Genomic DNA, 19,227 nt, shown 5'->3' with positions numbered 1-19,227 from the left:
CCCCTTTTCTAGTGACTCTTCATCTAGATATTCCGATTGGACAGCTGATGCAGGCATCAATTTGCAGCCTCCTTTAAGAACATCATGTCGTCGACGAATTACTCGATTTTGTAGTAGTTCAGAAGATGAAATGTCTACTGAGAATTTATCTCCTCCAAAAAGAAGACGAAAGAGAAAGAAAGAAAATAAGCCTAAGAAGGAGGTAAGAAAAACGTATCTTTAAAAATAGCATGTATCATGATACCCCAGCTTTACCCTATTTCACATGTTGTTTTAACATTTCTCGTGTTACTGGCATGGTGGTGCCTTGGGTGTCTTGGGCCCTGCTCTGGGGCTGGGCTGGGCAAGCTGTCAGCCCTCCTTGGGGAAGCTCACTGCACTCCCAGGGTGCAGCAGGTACCCTGTGTGTCTTGGGGATTCTGAAGGGCACTGTGGACTCCCCTATCTCCTACTTTCAACCCCCGTGGATAGCAGGAGCTCTGGGGCCTGTGGGAAGGAAGGGAGCATCCTGTCAGTCCTTTGGAGGGATGGGTGGGGGCAGATATAGTGGGACTTATGGGGGTGGCCTTTGCTTCACAGATGCGGAGTCCTTTGCAGGACTGGGACCCCGGTCTCCCCGCAAGAGACTTGGAGTCCACCAGTGTCGTTCACTTCAGTCTTGAGTAGATGGAACTGCCATGACTGCATGTTTCTGGCTGTGTCAAAGGGCAGGATAATCTCAAACCGTTAACATCCAGTCTAAGTGCAGGTCTGATCAGAGGGCTGGGTGCAGGCACATTGGCCCTGTTGCCCTATGAGGAGACCGTGGGATTGGGGTTGCAGAAATTCCACAAGCCTCTTGCCACCTTTGTGAACCACATGACACAGATCCGGCAGGACCGGAGACAACTGGGAATTGCCTCAGTGGTTTGGGATGTGGCCATGGTTCTCTCCACACATCTGGAGATGGGAGCTGTGGAGCTCTTGGGCTGCCCCGCAGTGAAACTGGGTGCTGGCTTAGGGCTGATGGGCATAGTGGCTGCCCTGCTGGGTGCTCATGTGAGTATCACAGATCAAAAAGTAGCATTAGAGTTTTGTAAATCAAATGTTCAAGGCAGTTTACCTCCTTGTATCCAGCCCAGAGCTTTTGTTAAGGAGCTGACTTGGGGAAAGAATTTGGGGAGTTTTTCTCCTAGAGATTTTGACCTGATACTTGGAGCCGATATCATATATTTAGAAGAAACATTCACAGATCTTCTTCAAACACTGGACCATCTCTGTAGCAATCACTCCATGATTCTTTTACCTTGCTGAATTCACGATGAACGGAGTAACTTTTGAGCAATGCTGGAGAGGCAGTTTAAGGTTCACTATGATACTGAGAAAGATGTACTTATGTATACAGAAGAGAAGCCACAGCAGGGACCTACAGTTGGCTATCATTTGTAAGAATGCTGTCATTGAGGGTGTTGATTAAGGTCTTGGAGACAAAACACACGTGCAGTTTTAAAACAAAGCAGTGCTTTATGCCATCGCTGTGATTTATTTATTTATTTATTTATTTTTTGAGAGGAGTCTCTGTCGCCTAGCCTGGAGTGCAGTGGTGTGATCTTGGCTCACTGCAGCCTCTGCCTCCTGGGTTCAAGTGATTCTCCTGCCTCAGCTTCCCAAGTAGCTGGGACTACAGGCCCAGGCAACCACGCCTGGCTAAGTTTCGTATTTTTAGTAGAGACATGGTTTTGTCATGTTGGCCAGGCTGGTCTCGAACTTCTGACCTCAGGTAATCTGCCTGCCTTAGCCTCCCAAAGTGCTGGGATTACAGGTGTAGACCCACTGTGCCTGGCCATTGCTGTAATTTTTAGTCATATTTACTCACTCTGAAATTCCATTAATGTTAAAAGATTAAGTGTGAGATTTTGGTTCATGCTGTTTCTGTATCCCATACTGCTCCCTCTTGATAAACAGTTTTCACTGATGATATGAAGCATTGGTATAAAGTTGTCTTTAAACTAGCAAGCTTGTTTTGGCGAGGTTAAATCATACAAATAATTTTAAACACCTTCTGAAATACATCGTGTTTAGCCCAGTTTTCTGATTTTCTGGATGTAAGACGAGGTTTAGCATGTTCCCTGAGCTGTTGGTGCTATTGAAATCTTTTGCCCCATTTAAATTGTAAATACTCTGGGTTGGTTGAGTGGGGTGTGAGTTTTCTGGGGTCTCATATTATGCTTTTTGGCTTAATTTCAGGTTTAAGTATCTAAACAAAGGGATAAGTAAAAATAAAGTTTTAGTTATTTTTTGAGAGTACCTTAAGTCTTGGACTCAAATATAGGTTATCTTTATCAAATCAAAAGCTGTGGTTTTTCCCTTCAGCTTTACCTTGTCTCAATGTTGCTTTAATGTAATTGTTTCCTAAGCTTTCCATGCCTTCTTAATAATATATAGGATAACAGTAAAAAAGATTCTAAGTCTCATCCCTCCATTAAGAGGTTAGCTTCCCAAACATAAGCTCCTTCTGTATTGTACTTGTAATTGCTCATTCAGTGTCTGTATTACAGTAGACTGTAAGCTTCTTGAGGGCCAGAAATGCTTCTGCATCTCTCATTGTTGCTTCCCCAGGATCTGGTATTAATATATCATAACCAAATAATGAAAAAGATACATTCCAGTTAGAGGCTTTTGATTGTTGGTTTAAATGATTGTTATATTGTTTTATGATTGACTTTGATACACTTCATGAAGTCACACATAAACTTTTTAAAAATTTTATGTATGTATGTATGTATGTATGTATGTATTTATTTATTTATTTTGAGACAGAGTCTTACTCTGTCACCCAGGCTGACTACAGGCACACGCCACCACGCTCGGTTAGTTTTTGTATTTTTCATAGAGACGGGGTTTCACCATGTTGACCAGGGTGGTCTCGAACTCCTGACCTCAAGTGATCCACCTGCTTCAGCCTCCCAGAGTGTTGGGATTACAGGCGTGAGCCATGGCGCCCGGCCAAGCTACTTTATTAACACTTCTCCATCTCCAGTGTTCTGAGTAGTGGGCTTGACAGTTAAACCTTTCCAAATCTGAAACTTAAAGAGAAAGCTCTATTTTGCTCAGAATCTCACAGCAACACTTATTTTCTCCTGTCAATTTCAACACTAGTAGTAGACTTCAAGGAATTTTAAGGTGCTTTTTTTGTTTTTTTTTTGTGTGTGTTATTGCTATGTTTACCATTTTCATTTTACATGTCTGTCTTCATACTTGTCTCTTCATTGTAATATCATCCCTATTTATTTGTGTACACTATGCTGATCTCAAGCAGGTAGTCATTGTTTAAAGATGTTAAGTCTTTGTATTTATCTATTACTGTGTATAACAAACCACCCTAAAATTTAGATGTTTACATGGCAAACATTGCGTATTTCATGTATTGGTGGATCAGGAACTGGGAGCTGATTTAACTGGGTGATTTTGGCTCATGAGGTTACAACATGTTGACTGGGGCTGCAGTCATCTGAGGACTTGATGAGGGTTGGATGATATTCTTTCCGAGCTTATTCATATTGGCCTCAGTTCCTTGCCACACAGGTCTCTCCTTAGCTGGCTGCTTGAGTGTCGTTACGGTTTTCCTCAGAGTGAATGATTTAACAGTAGCCAGGGATAAGCCCCCATTTATGACCTAGTCTTAGAAGTTGCACATAGTCTCATCAGCTTTATTATATTTGGTAGAAGTAAGTCATTAAGTGTAGTCCACACTTAAGAGGAGGAGACTTCCACTTCTTGAAGAGGAGAGAACTATCGGGGAATTTGTAGGCATATTTTGAAATCACTGGTCTTACAACCTAAAACCAAGAGGAGACTCCTTGTGATGATTAGCCTGTGGCCAAACTCAGAGTGGAGTCTTGGCAGAACAGGCTATGGGTAAAAGAGGATTTAGGTTGGGTATTAGCCCCCTAAAATGGGATGTAAAATAGCATGAAGAATCGATCAGAAATTTAGGAGATGATGCTAGGAAAATGTTAGGTAGATTTACAATGCTTTTTGTAATGATATATTCCTGTGTAAAGGAACTAAATATATATGCTGTGTAAAAACTAATCATTAGATGGATGTGGCAAAAATAGTCATTCTGAATGGTGAAGTTTCTTTTATTTTTCATTCAGACAGTGCATGCTGCCCCTTTCTAATCTAAGAAACTTTGTTCTCTTCCCCTTGGTAGAATTTGCGGAGGATGACTCCAGCAGAGCTTGCAAATATGGAGCATTTGTATGAATTTCACCCTCCAGTTTGGATTACTGACACCACACTTAGAAAATCTCCTTTTGTTCCTCAAATGGGTGATGAGGTGAGAGTAATACAAATTTAAAAACACGAATATGGAACATAAAATTCATATTGCTCTTAATTTTTAAATGCATATTTCCCTTTTGTAGGTAATATATTTTCGACAGGGTCATGAAGCTTATATTGAGGCTGTAAGAAGAAATAATATTTATGAACTGAACCCTAATAAGGAGCCATGGAGAAAAATGGATCTTAGGGTAGGATGATGGCATTATTAAATCGTTAAACATTTTAGCACATATATAGTTAAATTATTTACAAAGCTATTTAAAAACCTGTTGGAAACATATTTTATTACTTTCTTTCCTACTTGATAACATTTCTGCTATACCCAAACCTTAAGATCCTGTGGGAATGGCTTGTTTGTCAATGGGCAAAATTTGTATATTGCTGATTGGTGTGTAAAATGTTAAATGCAACAACCTAGAGTTTCAGAAAGGCAGCTTGGCAATATATATATTATCAATCTTAAAAATGTTTATGTATCCAAGACATTTTCAAACGAAGAAATGCAAGTTTTCAAAAGAAGAAATAAAAATTGGAAGAAGGGTTTAACCTCTTGGATAATAAAATAAGGAAATAATAATTTTTCTTTTTCAATACTTAGCCAATTTTGTGATTTCGTTTGTTTTTAGCTCAAGAAAGAATTCCACATTTTAGCAAGTGGCAAAGATGTTGGTTGGTTAACAGTTATTCAGATTGCTGGTGGGGTGTGTGAAGTGGTCCAGGCTTTCTAGGGGATATTTTGGCAATAGTAGTTGAAACTGAAAAATATTTGGAACTTTTAATTCTGTGATTTTACTCTTCTGGTAATTTGGAAAACAAACAAATGCTTGTAAATATATGAGTATTGTAGTTCACTCACTGTTTACAGAAACAAAGCTGGAAAAAAAAAATTCAAATATTCCACAATAGTGAATGAACCAAATCATGGTACATTCGCACAATCACTTACTATGTACAGCCCATCTTGTACTTGAAGGTTGAAAAATATATGTTGAATGAATGATGGATACATTTTCACAGTGTATTACTAATAGGAAAAATGGGATGTGAAGTGGTATTTCTGGTTATGGTAGCAAAATTTTAAAAACATTTGTAGCCAATCAAAAGAACAACATCAAAATGTCAATGGCAATAATCTGTGGGGTAGTAGTACACGTGTTTTTTTATTTTTTATATTTTTATTCTACAGATTTTGATACTTTTAAAAACTTAGAAAATGAAGAAAATGCTAGCTATTTTAACAAATATAGCTGTTTTTAACACTTATATTCAACTTAATGGCTCTGCTTCTGTGAGTTAGGCTTTATATACATTGGCAGTTTTATGTCTGTTTAACTTACGACTGTGTACCTAAGTACAGTCCATCCTCATCATTCTTGGATTCTGTATTTGTGAACTGCGTACTTGCTTTATTTGTAATCCCCAAAACAGTACTCTTGGAGCCTTTTGGTCATTTCTGGACATGCTCAGGGTGGTGAAAAATTTGACTTGCCTGATGAGCATGTTGAGGTTGAACAAAGTGTGTTGCTCTGCCTTCTTTTTTTTTTTAGCTCTCGCACTGCAAACAAGTGTCCTTTTCATGGTCTATTCAGTGCCACGTGTTTTCCATTTTTGTGCTTTTTGTGCTGTTTAAAATGGCCCCTAAGCATAGTGCTGACATGCTGTCTAGTGTTCTTAAGTGCTAGAAGGCTGAGATGTGCCTTATGGAGAAGGTATGTTAGATAAGCTTCATTCAGGTTCAGTTAAATGTTTGCAAATCAACAACATATTAAATAAGGTACCTTTAAATGGAAACACACATAAAACCAGGTTATGTATGCGCTGGTTTACTACAGTGTTGTGACCAGAATTTTGCAGGAACCTATCCCTATATATTCTCTATAGCACTGATTTAGTATTTTATTTCAGTGTTCTAGGTGACTTTATAGAACATAACTACTGTGAATAATGAGAACTATGCTTAGCACTTTGTTTGGTACATTATAATAATAACATTTGTTCAGTGAATAAGTAGATGAATGATCTGTTGTATTCCTAGTATCAGAGAAGCAGACACTGGGGGGAAGGTTGACTATGGCAAATCCATTTGATGGATACTCCATTCAGGTAGGGACTTTCACCTGTCTACCGTCCTGTCCCTACTGCCTAGAAGAGGTCATAGCATATGGTAGATTCTCAACAAATATTACTTACTGAATGTATTAGGCAGAAATTTAATATCAAGATTTTGAAGAACACTTATGAATAAGTAGAATGCTTACACATTTTCACTGCATAATATAAAGCTATATAAATAAAAATGTGCATTGTGTGGGTGTGGCAGGCCACACCTATAATCCCAGCACTTTGGGAAGCTGTTGTGGGAGGATCACTTGAGCCCAGGAGTTCGAGACTAGTCTGGACAACATAGGGAGACCCTGTCTCTACAAATAATAAAAAATTAGCTTGGTGTGGTGGCATGTTGTACTTGTAGTCAGTCCCAGCTACTCGGGAAGCTGAGGTGGGAGGATTGATTGAGCTCAGGAGTTTGAGATTGCAGTGAGCCATGATTGTGCTACTGCCCTCCAGCCTAGGCAACACGGCGAGACCCTGTTTCCAAAACAAAACCAGAAGGAAATATGTTAGATTTTTAAGAGTGATTGTCATAAGATATTGCGCTAATCCGAGATTTGTGTTTTCAATCTTACACTTTTGTAGTGTATTTTCTAAAGGATGTTCTTTGTATTAGAAACTGTATTAAATATGTGGAGATTAACTTTAGCAAAATTGAATGTAATTAATGGTATTAATTAAACTTGTCTACTGGTTTGGAAGCCTAAATTATGAGTTTACTTAATATAACTATGTGGAGAATTATAGTATTAAGGAATTGCTTTTATTTTAACCATTAAAAAAATGTCTGTTAAAGGATCAAGAATTGGTTAAAATAGTTGGAATACGATATGAAGTTGGGCCCCCTACACTCTGTTGCCTCAAACTAGCATTTATAGATCCGGCAACTGGAAAACTTACGGACAAATCTTTCTCTATTAGGTATGTGTTATTTTTTTAAAATGGAATTATTTAAATTTAAATTTGCCATTTTGCTGATTTAATGATAGCATGCCCTTCCCATTTAACTCCAGGGTAACTTGTAGAGCACTGTGGATAGCCTAAGATGTGGCTCGAGCTTCTGATGGCTAGGAAACCCATCCCTGACCCTGAAGTCATAGTAGGCATGTCACAGTTATAGTTAAGTGTGGGCAGTCTGTTTTATGTGGTTTTCTTGCTGCTTATGTGGGTGGAGAATTCTGACATACAGGCCAAATTTTTTCTGCCCTTTGTTTTTGAAAAATTCGGAATAAATAATTTCCTACACCTGTGCTGTCTAATAAGGTTACCACTAGTCACATGTGGCTATTGCTCACTTGAAATGTGGATGATCTGATTGAATGTGTTAACATGAGACTTGGCAGAGTATGAGGCATAAACTTTTTTTTTTAAAAGAAATGAATGTGTTGTGAATGTACACACTGCATTTTGAAGACTAGTTATGAAGAAAAAATATGTAAGATATCTCTATTTTGTTTTGATTACATATTGAAATAATATTTTGGATATATTTAAAATATGCTATGAAATTTACTGTTTTACCTTTTAAAATATAGCTGGTTGAAAATTAAAAATTACGTTTGTAGATCTCATGTTTCTTTTGGACAGTGCTGCTTTTAGACTATATAACCTGCTATGTAAAGAGTTTAATAATTTTTTAAATTTTTGTCTAGATATCATGATATGCCAGATGTTATTGACTTTCTTGTATTGCGTCAATTTTATGATGAAGCAAGACAGAGGAATTGGCAGTCTTGTAAGTCTATCCTTACTAAGTTTTATATACCTTTAAAAATTAATCTGTTTTATTGGTCTAACTTTTTGGCTGTGGGACTCTTTAATTATAGTGTATACAAACATGTAAATTCCGGAAGAGATATAAGTGACCTGTAAATATATTTTGCTTACGGCTTGGTACTTACTGATTATGCAGACTTTTTTGGTGGGGGCCGGGGGACGGCGGGCGGGGCAGGCATTGTCTCCCTAGGTCGCTCAGGCTGGAGTGCAATGGCGTGATCTCAGCTCACTGCAACCTCCGCCTCCAAGGATTAAGTGATTCTCTTGCCTCAGCCTCCTGAGTAGCTGGGATTACAGGCGCGTGCCACTACGCCCAGCTAATTTTTGTATTTTTAGTAGAGACAGGGTTTCACCATGTTGGTCAGGCTGGACTCGAACTCCTGACCTCGTGATCCACTCACCTCTGCCTCCCAAACTGCTGGGATTACAGGCGTGAGCCACCGTGCCCAGCCCGATTATGTAGACGTTTTAGACGAGCAACTTTTCTTCTGTTCTTTTGGTTCATGACATTTGGAAAAGATTATTTTCACTCCTTGACTATAGGCTAGAGTAGACTTACTTCCTTTTAGACTTCCCTGTACTATATTGTATATAATTATCTTTGATGTAACATTGGCATAATTTACACAATTATACCAGGATCTAAAATGATCAGAAGGTTGAAAAGTAATTTCAGATTTCACAACGAAAATGTTCTGGTATACCCAATTATTTTACCCTTGATATCATAACAACGTAGACTTAAATGGGAAGACTTGACACTGTTTCGTTAAGAAATAAAAAATTCATATACACTTAATGCTTTATAACCATGTAATGTATAGGTGGGCAGAAAAATTAAAAAATTAAAATTACCTCAATGTAATTTTACAATTCGAGTAAAATTACACATTGGAGTAATTTTAGTATCTCAATGTGAGTACTACATTACTCGAATGTGATTTTTGTGATGATCATTTAAGGAGGGCTCACTTATTCAGAGTTGTGTAGATTATTAATCTCAGGATATAATTGATAACTGATTGACTGTCATTAGGCTGGGTAGTAACAGCAACTGTTGATAGTAACTGTAGTACTTGTTTCACAGGTGTACAAATACATGTTCAGTGTGTAATGCTATCCAGGGAGCTTGTGTATTGAGTTAGAAGTAGGATGGTTCATTCTTTTATCAGTTCTTGGATTTTTGTTAGAAATATTAAGTTTTACCCAGGCTGTGTCATCTGGTGTACACATTCATAAATGATGTTAAGACATTGATCTTTCTAGTTACTGCAGTTTCTTTCTTTCCTTCTTTTTTTGGACACAAGGTCTTGCTCTGTTGCCCAGGCCGAAAGGCAGTGGTGTAATCAGAGCTCACTGCAGCCTCATCTTCCTGGGCTCAAGTGATCCTCCCACCTCAGCCTCCTTTTTGGCTGTGGGACTCTTAATTATGGTGTATACAAACATGTAAATTCTGGAAGCTGCACCATGTGCAGCTAATTTTCAATTTTTTTTTTTTTTTTTGTGGAGACAGGGTCTTGCTGTATTGCCCAGGCTGGTTTTGAATTCCTGGGCTCAAGCAATCATCATGCCTCAGCCTCCCTAAAGTGTAGGAATTACAGGTGTGAGCCACCATATCTGGCCACTGCTGCCTTTTTGTGTGGGTACTACAAGAAGGTAAATTTTAGATAGAGTCCCTAATCATCCTCATCTAACATGAAAGGTTGTCAGGGCATGTGGCTCCTCTTTATAGATTATTCTCCTGGTAACATCTACACAAGGAATCAGGATTATTTTGGGAGTAGATGCAGAGAAAATTTTTCCTGAAGAAAATCATACAGCCACAAAAACAACATGAAGCAACATTAGCAGGTTGTATAGTTGTGTTCCAAATAACTTTAAAGCTTCCCAGCTATTATGATTTTTCAGCCCCCATGAGGTGTAAGAGGCTCTCATTTTTGCCAACGTGTCCATTAATTTTTTTAAAACTGAATTATCTACAGTTAAACTCTAGAGATGGAGTCCCAGATGCCTCCTGTAATTTAGTGGTTTTTGTTTTATTTTTGTGGTTTAGAAATTATTGGACCAGACCTGTTATACTACACTTCAATTCATTTTGCTCCCCCATTTTTGCATGGAATTTGAGTAGTATGGCAAGAAGAAGTTGCTTGTTTTCATTTTTACAGTGGATTTTTATCCGTCTCTTGAAAGGCCAAAGTAGGTTTATTTGAAAAGTCTTAACATAAGATTACCAGGGTGATCAGCTAGCAAAAACATAGAAAAGACACTTTTATTATGAGAAAACGTAATTTTTTAAGGCTCCTTTTTAAGGGTTGTTTTTGTACGAAGAAATATTTTTATCTAAACTGAAATTATCTTCTAGTATTAGGTAAATAGCAAGAAAAATATACACTTAATTTTTTATATCAAAGACTCTCTTCTAATATGTTTTTATATTTGGCCTCAAAATTGAGGCAGCTGATTTTATTACAATAATTATTATTACATTCAGTTGTAATTAATGTTTATGTTAAATTAGGGTATTAGAGATTTGGACAAAATCATGGTGTGTTTATCTTAAATTATAAGTTTAAAGCTATACTAGTCTCCTTAGATTTCTTTCAGGGGCTATGGTTTCAAGTGATTTTGGAGTAAAATATATGTAAAACTCATGTTTACATAAGTTTGAAAATATACTAAAGACTAAAACATGTAGGTCTAGTAGTCGTGGCATTATTTTTTTTCAAACCTTTGAAGAATTCACTGTAAGCATACTTTAATTATTCAAGACCATTTGCCAGGTATATTCTTTCTTGGGGATAAATTGTAGCTTTAATTTTGATTTATTTCTATAAAACTTCCCTTGAGAAAATAACTGTTGATCTATATCCCGAAGAATCATCAGTGCTGGATAGGTGACTTTTATTGTTTCATTGGTTTTGTTTTGTAAATGGTGGGAAGGGTAAGAAGGAAGAGATATAGTTACTGCAGCAGTTCATGTTTCTATTGTAACGAATGTTAAACACAGATCTAGTGCAGTTTATTTCACTGGTTGAAGTGTTAGAGTTGTAAAATACATCTACAAATCCATTTAATCTAAAAGTTAAATTTTTTATTCCATATTTTTCTTGGTTTGTTTAGGAGCGCTGCTTGCCTGTTTTTGTATTGTGCTTTTGGCATCTTTTTTATCTGTATCATATGGTATTTTGTAGATTAAAAAAATGTTAATGAATGTTAGCAGAGAAATGCCTCAGACTTGATCATTTCTCTCCTAGGTGACAGATTCCGCTCTATTATTGATGATGCTTGGTGGTTTGGAACAGTGTTAAGTCAAGAGCCATATCAACCACAGTATCCTGATAGTCATTTCCAGTGTTATGTTGTTAGGTTTGTATACAGATGAAAACTAATCATTTACAAGTAATTCAGTGTGGCAGGTTGCTGTATGAATAATACATTTCTGGTTTTTAAAAAAACATGGTTTTTATCTGTCATTAAGTCATGTCAGGCTAACCTGAAATGTCTCTCAGACATGCACCTACTCTTTGTTTCCTATTCACTAGTACTCCCCTTGGTTCAGGTTCTGCTTGCTTTCCTGCAACTATTTCTGTAGCCACCTAATATTTCCTTTACCTCGTATTGTCAGTGTCCTAGTTCAGAAGCAGATACTATATCATTAATCTTCTTCAAAGAAACCTTTGATGCCTTTTCATTGGCAATGGAATAAAAATCATTGACTGTGGCTGTGGTGGAATTCAAGGGCTTCATGCCTTGTCTTTGAGTTATTGTTCACTTTGGGTGCGGGCCACATAGGATTTCTGGTTTTGTTCTTAAACGTGTTATTTTAATAATATATTCTTCTTAAAAAAATTTACTGTTAATATTTAAAATTGTACTGCTGCAGTGAGGTTAATTTTCACATTTTGTATCTTTTGTTTACTTTTATAATGGATACCTATTATCCACATTTTGTTTTCATGAAAGGCTAACCAGAGATTTGTTGTTTTCTAACAGGTGGGATAATACTGAAATTGAAAAACTTAGCCCATGGGACATGGAACCAATTCCTGATAATGGTATATATATTTGTTAAATAATGAAAACATTTTATTTTTATAATATGTACATTTGCCAGTGCACATGGAACAAACATATTTGTGTTCTATGATCAATATATTCAAATTATTACAGTAACTGAACTTTACTGAAAGAAGACAACAGCATCGTGTTTATCTGTTTTGTTAATTCTTGACCTTAGATTCCAGCTTGATTTTGGCTGTACCTTAGTAGCTTGCTGTCATTTCTCATGTAACCCTGCATTAAACTTAACTCCTGGCTGGGCACCATGGCTCACGCCTGTAATCTCAGCACTGTGGGAGGCCAAAGCAGATGGATCACCTGAGATCAGGAGTTCAAGACCAGCCTGGCCAACATGGTGAAACCCTGTGTCTATTAAAAATACAAAAAATTAGATGGGCATGGTGGCGTGTGCCTGTAATCCCAGCTACTTGGGAGGCTGAGGCAGGAGAATCGCTTGAACCCGGGAGGCAGAGGTTTAAGTGAGCCGAGATTGCGGCTACTGCACTCCAGCCTAGGTGACAGCGAGACTCCGTCTCAGAAAAACAAAACAAAACAAAAACAAAAAACTTACATTCTTCATGTAGCCTCTACTTTTCCTACCTCATTCTTAATCTTTTATCCTTGGTCTTCCTTCAAGGAAAAGATCTGTCTTCTGCTTTACCTCGAGTTGTCTTATTGTGGATTTTCTATTGAAATAGACAACTATTTAAAACCAGCCTGTCCTCTAGTGCTACCATCCCACTGCTGTTGCCTTCCAAGGGCCTGGTACCTGCACTTAGCTCATCCCCTCCAACAATTTTAATTTCCTCCTACCTTTCTCCAGTCAGGTTTGAATATGTCTCTTAGACCTTACATTTGACTTCATGAAGCATTTTTGTTACTGAATTATTTCCCTTTTGCTAAACTTTTTGAAAGGGTACTCTATATCTCTTGCTTCCATTTTTTTCACCACCAAGCTTTCTTTATGTGTTTTTACTGATTTGTAACATCCTTTGATGTTTTTCTCTTTTTATTTATAATTTTCAAGAAAATCTCTGAATATCTGCATTTTGATATTTCTCTTCAATATGTACTCTCCATTTTTTATAGCACTTTAAAAAACTTCATTTTGAGATAATTTCAGACTTAAAAAAAGTTACAAAAATAGTACAAGGATTTTCTGAATACCTAGATTTCCCTTCTTACACAGCTAGCACATTGCAGTGATCAAAATCAGGAAATTATTATTAATACGATACTATTGTCTATAGACTTTATTCAGATTTTGTCTGTTTCACTAATATCCTTTCACATTTTGGATTTGTCATGTCGTCTTAGTCTTTAATCCAGGATCCCTCTGTTTTTCACTGTCTTTCATGACTTTAAGGCTTTTGAAGATTACTGGGCAGTTATTTTATAGAATTTCCATTAGTTTGGCTTTGATGTTTTTTCTCGATTAAATTTAGGTTTTGCATTTTTGGCAAAAATGTCAGAAAAGTAATGTGTCTTTCTCAGTGCAATTATTTTAGGATTTTAATAATTTTAATAATTTGATTTAGGGGTATGTGTCAGGTTTCTCCAGTGTAAATACTTTTCCCATTATAATTAGTGTCCCATGGGGATATATTTATGTGCTGCGAGTAATCTTGTTTCTTATCCTGCTTCTACTCACTAATTGTAGCATCCGTTGATAATTCTTGCCTCAAATAATGAGTTTTTGTTTTCATTGTCTTACACGTATTAGTTGGAATTCTACTATAAGATATATCTTCTCCTTTCCCATTTATTTATATTAGTATGTACTCAGATTTTTGTAAACTAAAATCAATGTTCAATTGTTATCATTATTTTGTTGCTACCTTATTGCAGATTTGGCCACTGGGAACCCCTTCACGTTGACTCCTATGTCCATTTGACATTTTCTTTTGAATCGTCTTTGAGTGTTTTCATAGCTTCTGGCAATATGCAGTGTTCAAGGCTCACCTTGTACTTTCCCTACCTCAGCTGTGGAATCAGGCAGTTTTTCAGGGGCCATGGCCTGTTTGATTGGAGAATGGCATTTAGAAACCAAGCTATTTCTTGTTATTGATGAATAATATTCCATTGTATGGATATAGCACATTTTTATCCATTCATCAGTTGAAGGGCATTTGGATTGCTTCCATTATTTGGCTGTGAATAGTGCTCCTGTGAATATCATGTGCAAGTTTTTTTTTCTTTTGGGTACTATATGTAGGAGTGGCATTGCTGGGTTACATGGTAACTCTGTTTAACCTTTTGAGGACTGACAAATGGTTTTTTGGAGCAGGTATACCATTTTACATTTCCAGCAACAGTGTATGTGGATTCCAATTTTTTCATATCCTGGACACTTTTGTTTTTTTTTTTAACTTATAGGAAGTATTATTGTGGTTTCGATTTGCCTTTCTCTGATGCCTAATGATACTGAGCATTTTTTCCTTTGCTTATTGGCCATTTTATGTCTTTGTGGAAATGTTCAATTTCTTTTTCTTTTTCTTTCTTTTTTTTTTTTTTTTGAGACAGTCTCCCTCTTTGCCCAGGTTGAAGTGCAGTGGTGCAATCGCGACTCACTGCAACCTCCACCTGCCAGGCTCAAGTGGTTCTCATGCCTCAGCCTGCTGAGTAGCCAGAACTATAGGCATGTGCCACCCAGCTATTTTGCCATGTTGGCCATACTAGACTTGAACTCCTGGCCTCAAGTGATCTGCCTACGTTGGCCTCCCAAAGTGGTGGGATTACAGGTGTGAGCCACCGAGCCTGGCTGAGAAACATTCAGATTCTTTCCTCATTTTTAACTGTTATCCATTAGTTTTGGATATCATAATTTCTACTGTTCCCTTAAATGGTCTCTGCATTTCGGGGCTTTTCTGGATTTTTTTTTGTTTTTTTGCTTTATTTTCTTTTACTGTTTCATTAGGATAATTTTTATTGGCTGTGTCTTCAGTTTTTATTGCTGTGTCTACACTATGTTAGTGTAAAATTTGTTACATATGCATCTTTTTAGTTTTATGTTTGGAAAATATTAGTTGTTGTTGCTTTGTTTTATGAAATATTAGCTGTGCTTATAGAGTAAATCATATAACTACATCACATATTTGTTTCATACACATTTCTTGAATGCCTACCGTTTGGGGGGCATCAAGTTAGGCACTAAATAGACATTATGAGAAAAGATTTAGTTTTTTCTTCTCAATGATGATATACATTCAGAAATGAATAACACATACTGTGCTCTTTTGAATTTTTTTTTTTTTTTAAGACGTAGTTTTGCTTTGTTGCCCAGTCTGGAGTGCAGTGGCGCAATCTCCGCTCATTGCAACCTCCACCTCCCAGGTTCAAGCGATTCTCCTGCCTCAGCCTGTTTAGTAGCTGGGACTACAGGTGTGCGCCACCATGCCTGGCTAGTTTTTATATTTTTAGTAGAGATGGGCTTTTGCCATGTTGGCCAGGCTGGTCTTGAATTCCTGACCTCAAGTGATCCCCCTGCCTCGGCCTCCCAAAGTGCTGGGATTACAGGCATGAGCCACCATGCCTGGCGTTGAGTCTTTTTATATTTTTATCTTATATATTTATATTTTCTTTTGGAATATCTTATTTATCACCAGCCAGTGTATTATAGTATTCACCTTACTGCTTGTTGTTTTCATCTCTAAAAGTTGGATTTGGGTGTGTGTTTCATGTCTTCCATTTATGTATGTTTTTAATGAACATGCGTAATATAATAACTGCATTCATGTCTTTGCTAATTCTAACATATGTGCCAATTCTGGTTGGTTGATTAATCTCTTCATTATGGGTATTTCGTAATATATTACCTGCATTATAATTTTAAATTTTATGTCAGACATTTTGATTTTTACCTTGTTGAGTGCTGTATATTTTTGTGTTGAACTTTGTTCTGTCACACAAGTAAGCTAGTCGGAAACAATTTTATCTTTTTAAGATACGGTAGATGGGTTTGGAGCAGTGCTCAGCCTAGAACTGATTTACTTTCGACTTCTGAGGCAAGACCCTTTTATGCAATCTATCCATTGCTCTATGTATCATGCAGCTTTTCAGTCTGGTTGGGGGGAACAGGCATGGGTGCTGGCCCTTTTGTGCATCACGCCTTTGTTATCACAGATCTTTCATTTGGTTCTTTTCCTGGCTTATTGTCGTTTCTTCACACGTGTGGGTTGATCAGTATTCACCAGAATACTTGAGGAGACCAGCCCAGGCAACATAGTGAGACCCCCCTTTCTCCCCATTAAAACAGACACACCCACACATCCACCCACCCACACCCCTTGCCCAAAGTCATAGTTTTTAGGTGGTATATATGTGATTTGAACTCAGATCCCGGCTTTGATAAACCAGTGTTTTTTAAAGCACTTTATGTTGCCTGCCTATACAGCCTCTTTCCTCTTCCTTTTGATGAGATAAAATATTGAAAGCATAACTCTGAATTACAGTCTAAAAATACACATTTTGGCTTATTAGGGCAGTGGGATGTCTCTGCCCTCTTCCCCCACATATCTTTTATGTTCATGCAGAAAATAAAATGGAAATCCTTTTTCTTTTTGCAAGAACATGAATTATAAGCTTATAGGAATCATTTATCATCCATGTTTAAAAAATTCCCATCTCTCAGCTAAAAGACTACATCATATGACTTAATTCTAATAGGTCAACTCTATTGAAGTTAAGAGCATTCCCAAAGAATGCTGTATATAAAACTTGTGTGTATGTTTGCAGGAATCTTAACGGATATGTTTCTAGAGGAAATGCTCCCATGAGCGTTCTCTCCACCATTTAGCAGCTGTTAAAATGATGCTCTTCCCAATGCCATTGTTCCCTCATTGTGAACGTGCTCTGAGTTAACCTGGCAGCCAGTACACAGTACACAGTAAATGACATTTCTTATCTGTATGTTAGAACCAATATTCAATAAGCTAAAATATTTTGAGCTTCCTCAGATTTTCTCTTTTTTTTTATTTTTTTGAGACAGTCTCACCCCGTTGCCCAGGCTGGAGTGCAATGGCACAATCTCGGCTCACTGCAACCTCCACCTCCCGGTTCAAGCTATTCTCCTGCCTTAGTCTCCTTAGTAGCTGGGATTACAGGTGTGCCCCCCCACAGCTGGCTAAGTTTTGTATTTTTAGTAGAGACGGGGTTTTGCCACGTTGGCCAGGCTGGTCTCGAGCTCCTGATCTCAGGCGATCCACCCACCTCGGCCTCTCAAAGTGCTAGGATTACAGGCGTCAGCCACCCTGCCCGCTTCTCCTTATTTTTCAAGAAATACCAGTCTGTTTCATTTGAGCTCCCTTAAAATTTAAGAAAATTAGCCATTTGTCATGTGGGATTATTTTATCCATTTTGACTTGACTTTTTAAAAATTTTAATTTTAAAATTTTAACTGTATGTAAGCTTAAAATTTTGAATATTGTCAGGTTCAATTTGTGTTTTCAGAGGCCTCAGGGTTAAGTTTGCCTCCTTGAAGAAACAGACTGAAAACTGCAATACTGGCACTCTTATTTTTAATTTGTTAGGGTAGGTAGATTGTGTTTTTACCTGAATTTAAGCAATTTGTTAATCTCAATGAGTAATTTTAAAAGAGTTGCACATTTGAACTCTATTTTTGACTGTAGAGATAACCTAGTTTTATAAGCTATGAAAATCGAATTTTAATACCGTATATATTTATTTTTTGTGTTTTTTTTCCTTCCCTTCTTCGTTTTTTATGGTATTCATAGTTGATCCACCTGAAGAATTAGGAGCTAGTATTTCTGTCACATCAGATGAGCTAGAGAAATTGCTCTATAAACCACAAGCTGGTGAATGGGGTCAGAAATCAAGAGATGAAGAATGTGATAGAATTATCAGTGGTATAGATCAACTTTTGAATCTTGGTAAGTTTTTTTTTTTTTTTTTTTTTAGGATGAAAAGTTTTTTTTCATTTTTTTCATAAAGGTATTTAAAAATATAGCATAATTGAGGTTTCTGTTCTTTTCTACACTTTGTATTGGTTATCTTTCAATTTAGCCTGTAATGTTAAATGTAGCCATATCTTATGAATGATTTCTAGAGAAGTACCACTTAGAGGCAATGGATTTATCGATTAAAAACTCTCCTGTCTTCCCTAACAGATATAGCAGCAGCTTTTGCAGGCCCTGTTGATCTGTGTACATACCCGAAGTACTGTACTGTAGTAGCTTATCCAACCGATCTTTACACAATTCGAATGAGACTTGTTAATCGATTTTACAGGTTAGTAGAAACCTGCTTTCAAAATGTTTAAAAAGCTATATCTGGCAATATTGACCAGGGTAAACAAAGAAAGAGATAGTGGTAGAATTGGGGGCTGATTAGCATTTTCTGTTTCATTATTCTCTTTCATTGTCTGATGGTGTTAGATGCCTATGGGTAGGTGTGGGTAGGGCCAGGCAGAAGATTGACTACCATATTTCACCCTCGTTTTTTTTTCAGTGATTATTTCCATATCACTGAAATTTTACTTTTATTCCACTTATTTCAGTAAACTTTCACTGGTACTTTAGTAATGAGAATTTTTCTATCCTCATACATGATTGAAGACATAATTTGTTTTAAAATTAACAGCCACAATTGAAGAAACAGTTGTTTGTTTTTCTAATCAGGTAACCAAGCTGCAGAATCTTAAGGCCTCAGTAAATGTTGTGTCTTATTATTTGAACAATAAGACCTTCTATTTTAATTATTCTTGGTAAATAGTGGTTTTGTTTCTCCAGTGGTTTTCATTTGCCAAACTCATGACAGATGATTTAACAGGGTGGCTACTGCTCCCAGGGAATTCTGTCAGATGAATCCTCATTTCCAGTGCAGCAGCTGTTGGCAGTCTTTCATCAAAAGTCCGTCCATCAGGAGTTACCTATTGTGATTCGCCAAGTAGTTTTGCTTTGGCTACCAGAGCTTCGTTCTGTTGAATATGATATTGGT

The 19,227-nt window shown here is 37.1% G+C and overlaps 2 protein-coding genes across 7 annotated transcripts in view; both read left to right on the top strand.

The window, feature by feature from the left end:
• BRWD1 (bromodomain and WD repeat domain containing 1) overlaps positions 1 to 19,227 on the top strand; it is a 127,837-nt gene that overhangs the window by 76,071 nt on the left and 32,539 nt on the right. For all 6 annotated transcript variants that reach the window (XM_024239366.3, XM_054542520.2, XM_054542521.2 and 3 more), the window contains 9 exons: positions 13 to 202; positions 4,196 to 4,321; positions 4,410 to 4,517; positions 7,235 to 7,359; positions 8,091 to 8,173; positions 11,469 to 11,580; positions 12,208 to 12,269; positions 18,006 to 18,161; positions 18,399 to 18,519. In XM_024239366.3, coding sequence (XP_024095134.3) covers positions 13 to 202; positions 4,196 to 4,321; positions 4,410 to 4,517; positions 7,235 to 7,359; positions 8,091 to 8,173; positions 11,469 to 11,580; positions 12,208 to 12,269; positions 18,006 to 18,161; positions 18,399 to 18,519 — 1,083 coding nt within the window. The remainder of the gene's footprint in view (positions 1 to 12; positions 203 to 4,195; positions 4,322 to 4,409; positions 4,518 to 7,234; positions 7,360 to 8,090; positions 8,174 to 11,468; positions 11,581 to 12,207; positions 12,270 to 18,005; positions 18,162 to 18,398; positions 18,520 to 19,227) is intronic.
• LOC103888899 (protein N-lysine methyltransferase METTL21A-like) lies at positions 685 to 4,185 on the top strand (the record flags this gene model as incomplete). Its single annotated transcript, XM_054542736.2, is given in 1 exon segment — positions 685 to 4,185. A coding segment is annotated over 1 exon segment (744 nt), but the record flags the coding sequence as incomplete, so codon positions are not given.

This window comes from Pongo abelii, chromosome 22 (assembly GCF_028885655.2).
Source record: "Pongo abelii isolate AG06213 chromosome 22, NHGRI_mPonAbe1-v2.0_pri, whole genome shotgun sequence".
Lineage (NCBI taxonomy): Eukaryota > Metazoa > Chordata > Mammalia > Primates > Hominidae > Pongo > Pongo abelii.
This window is presented reverse-complemented; position numbering and strand designations above follow the sequence as displayed.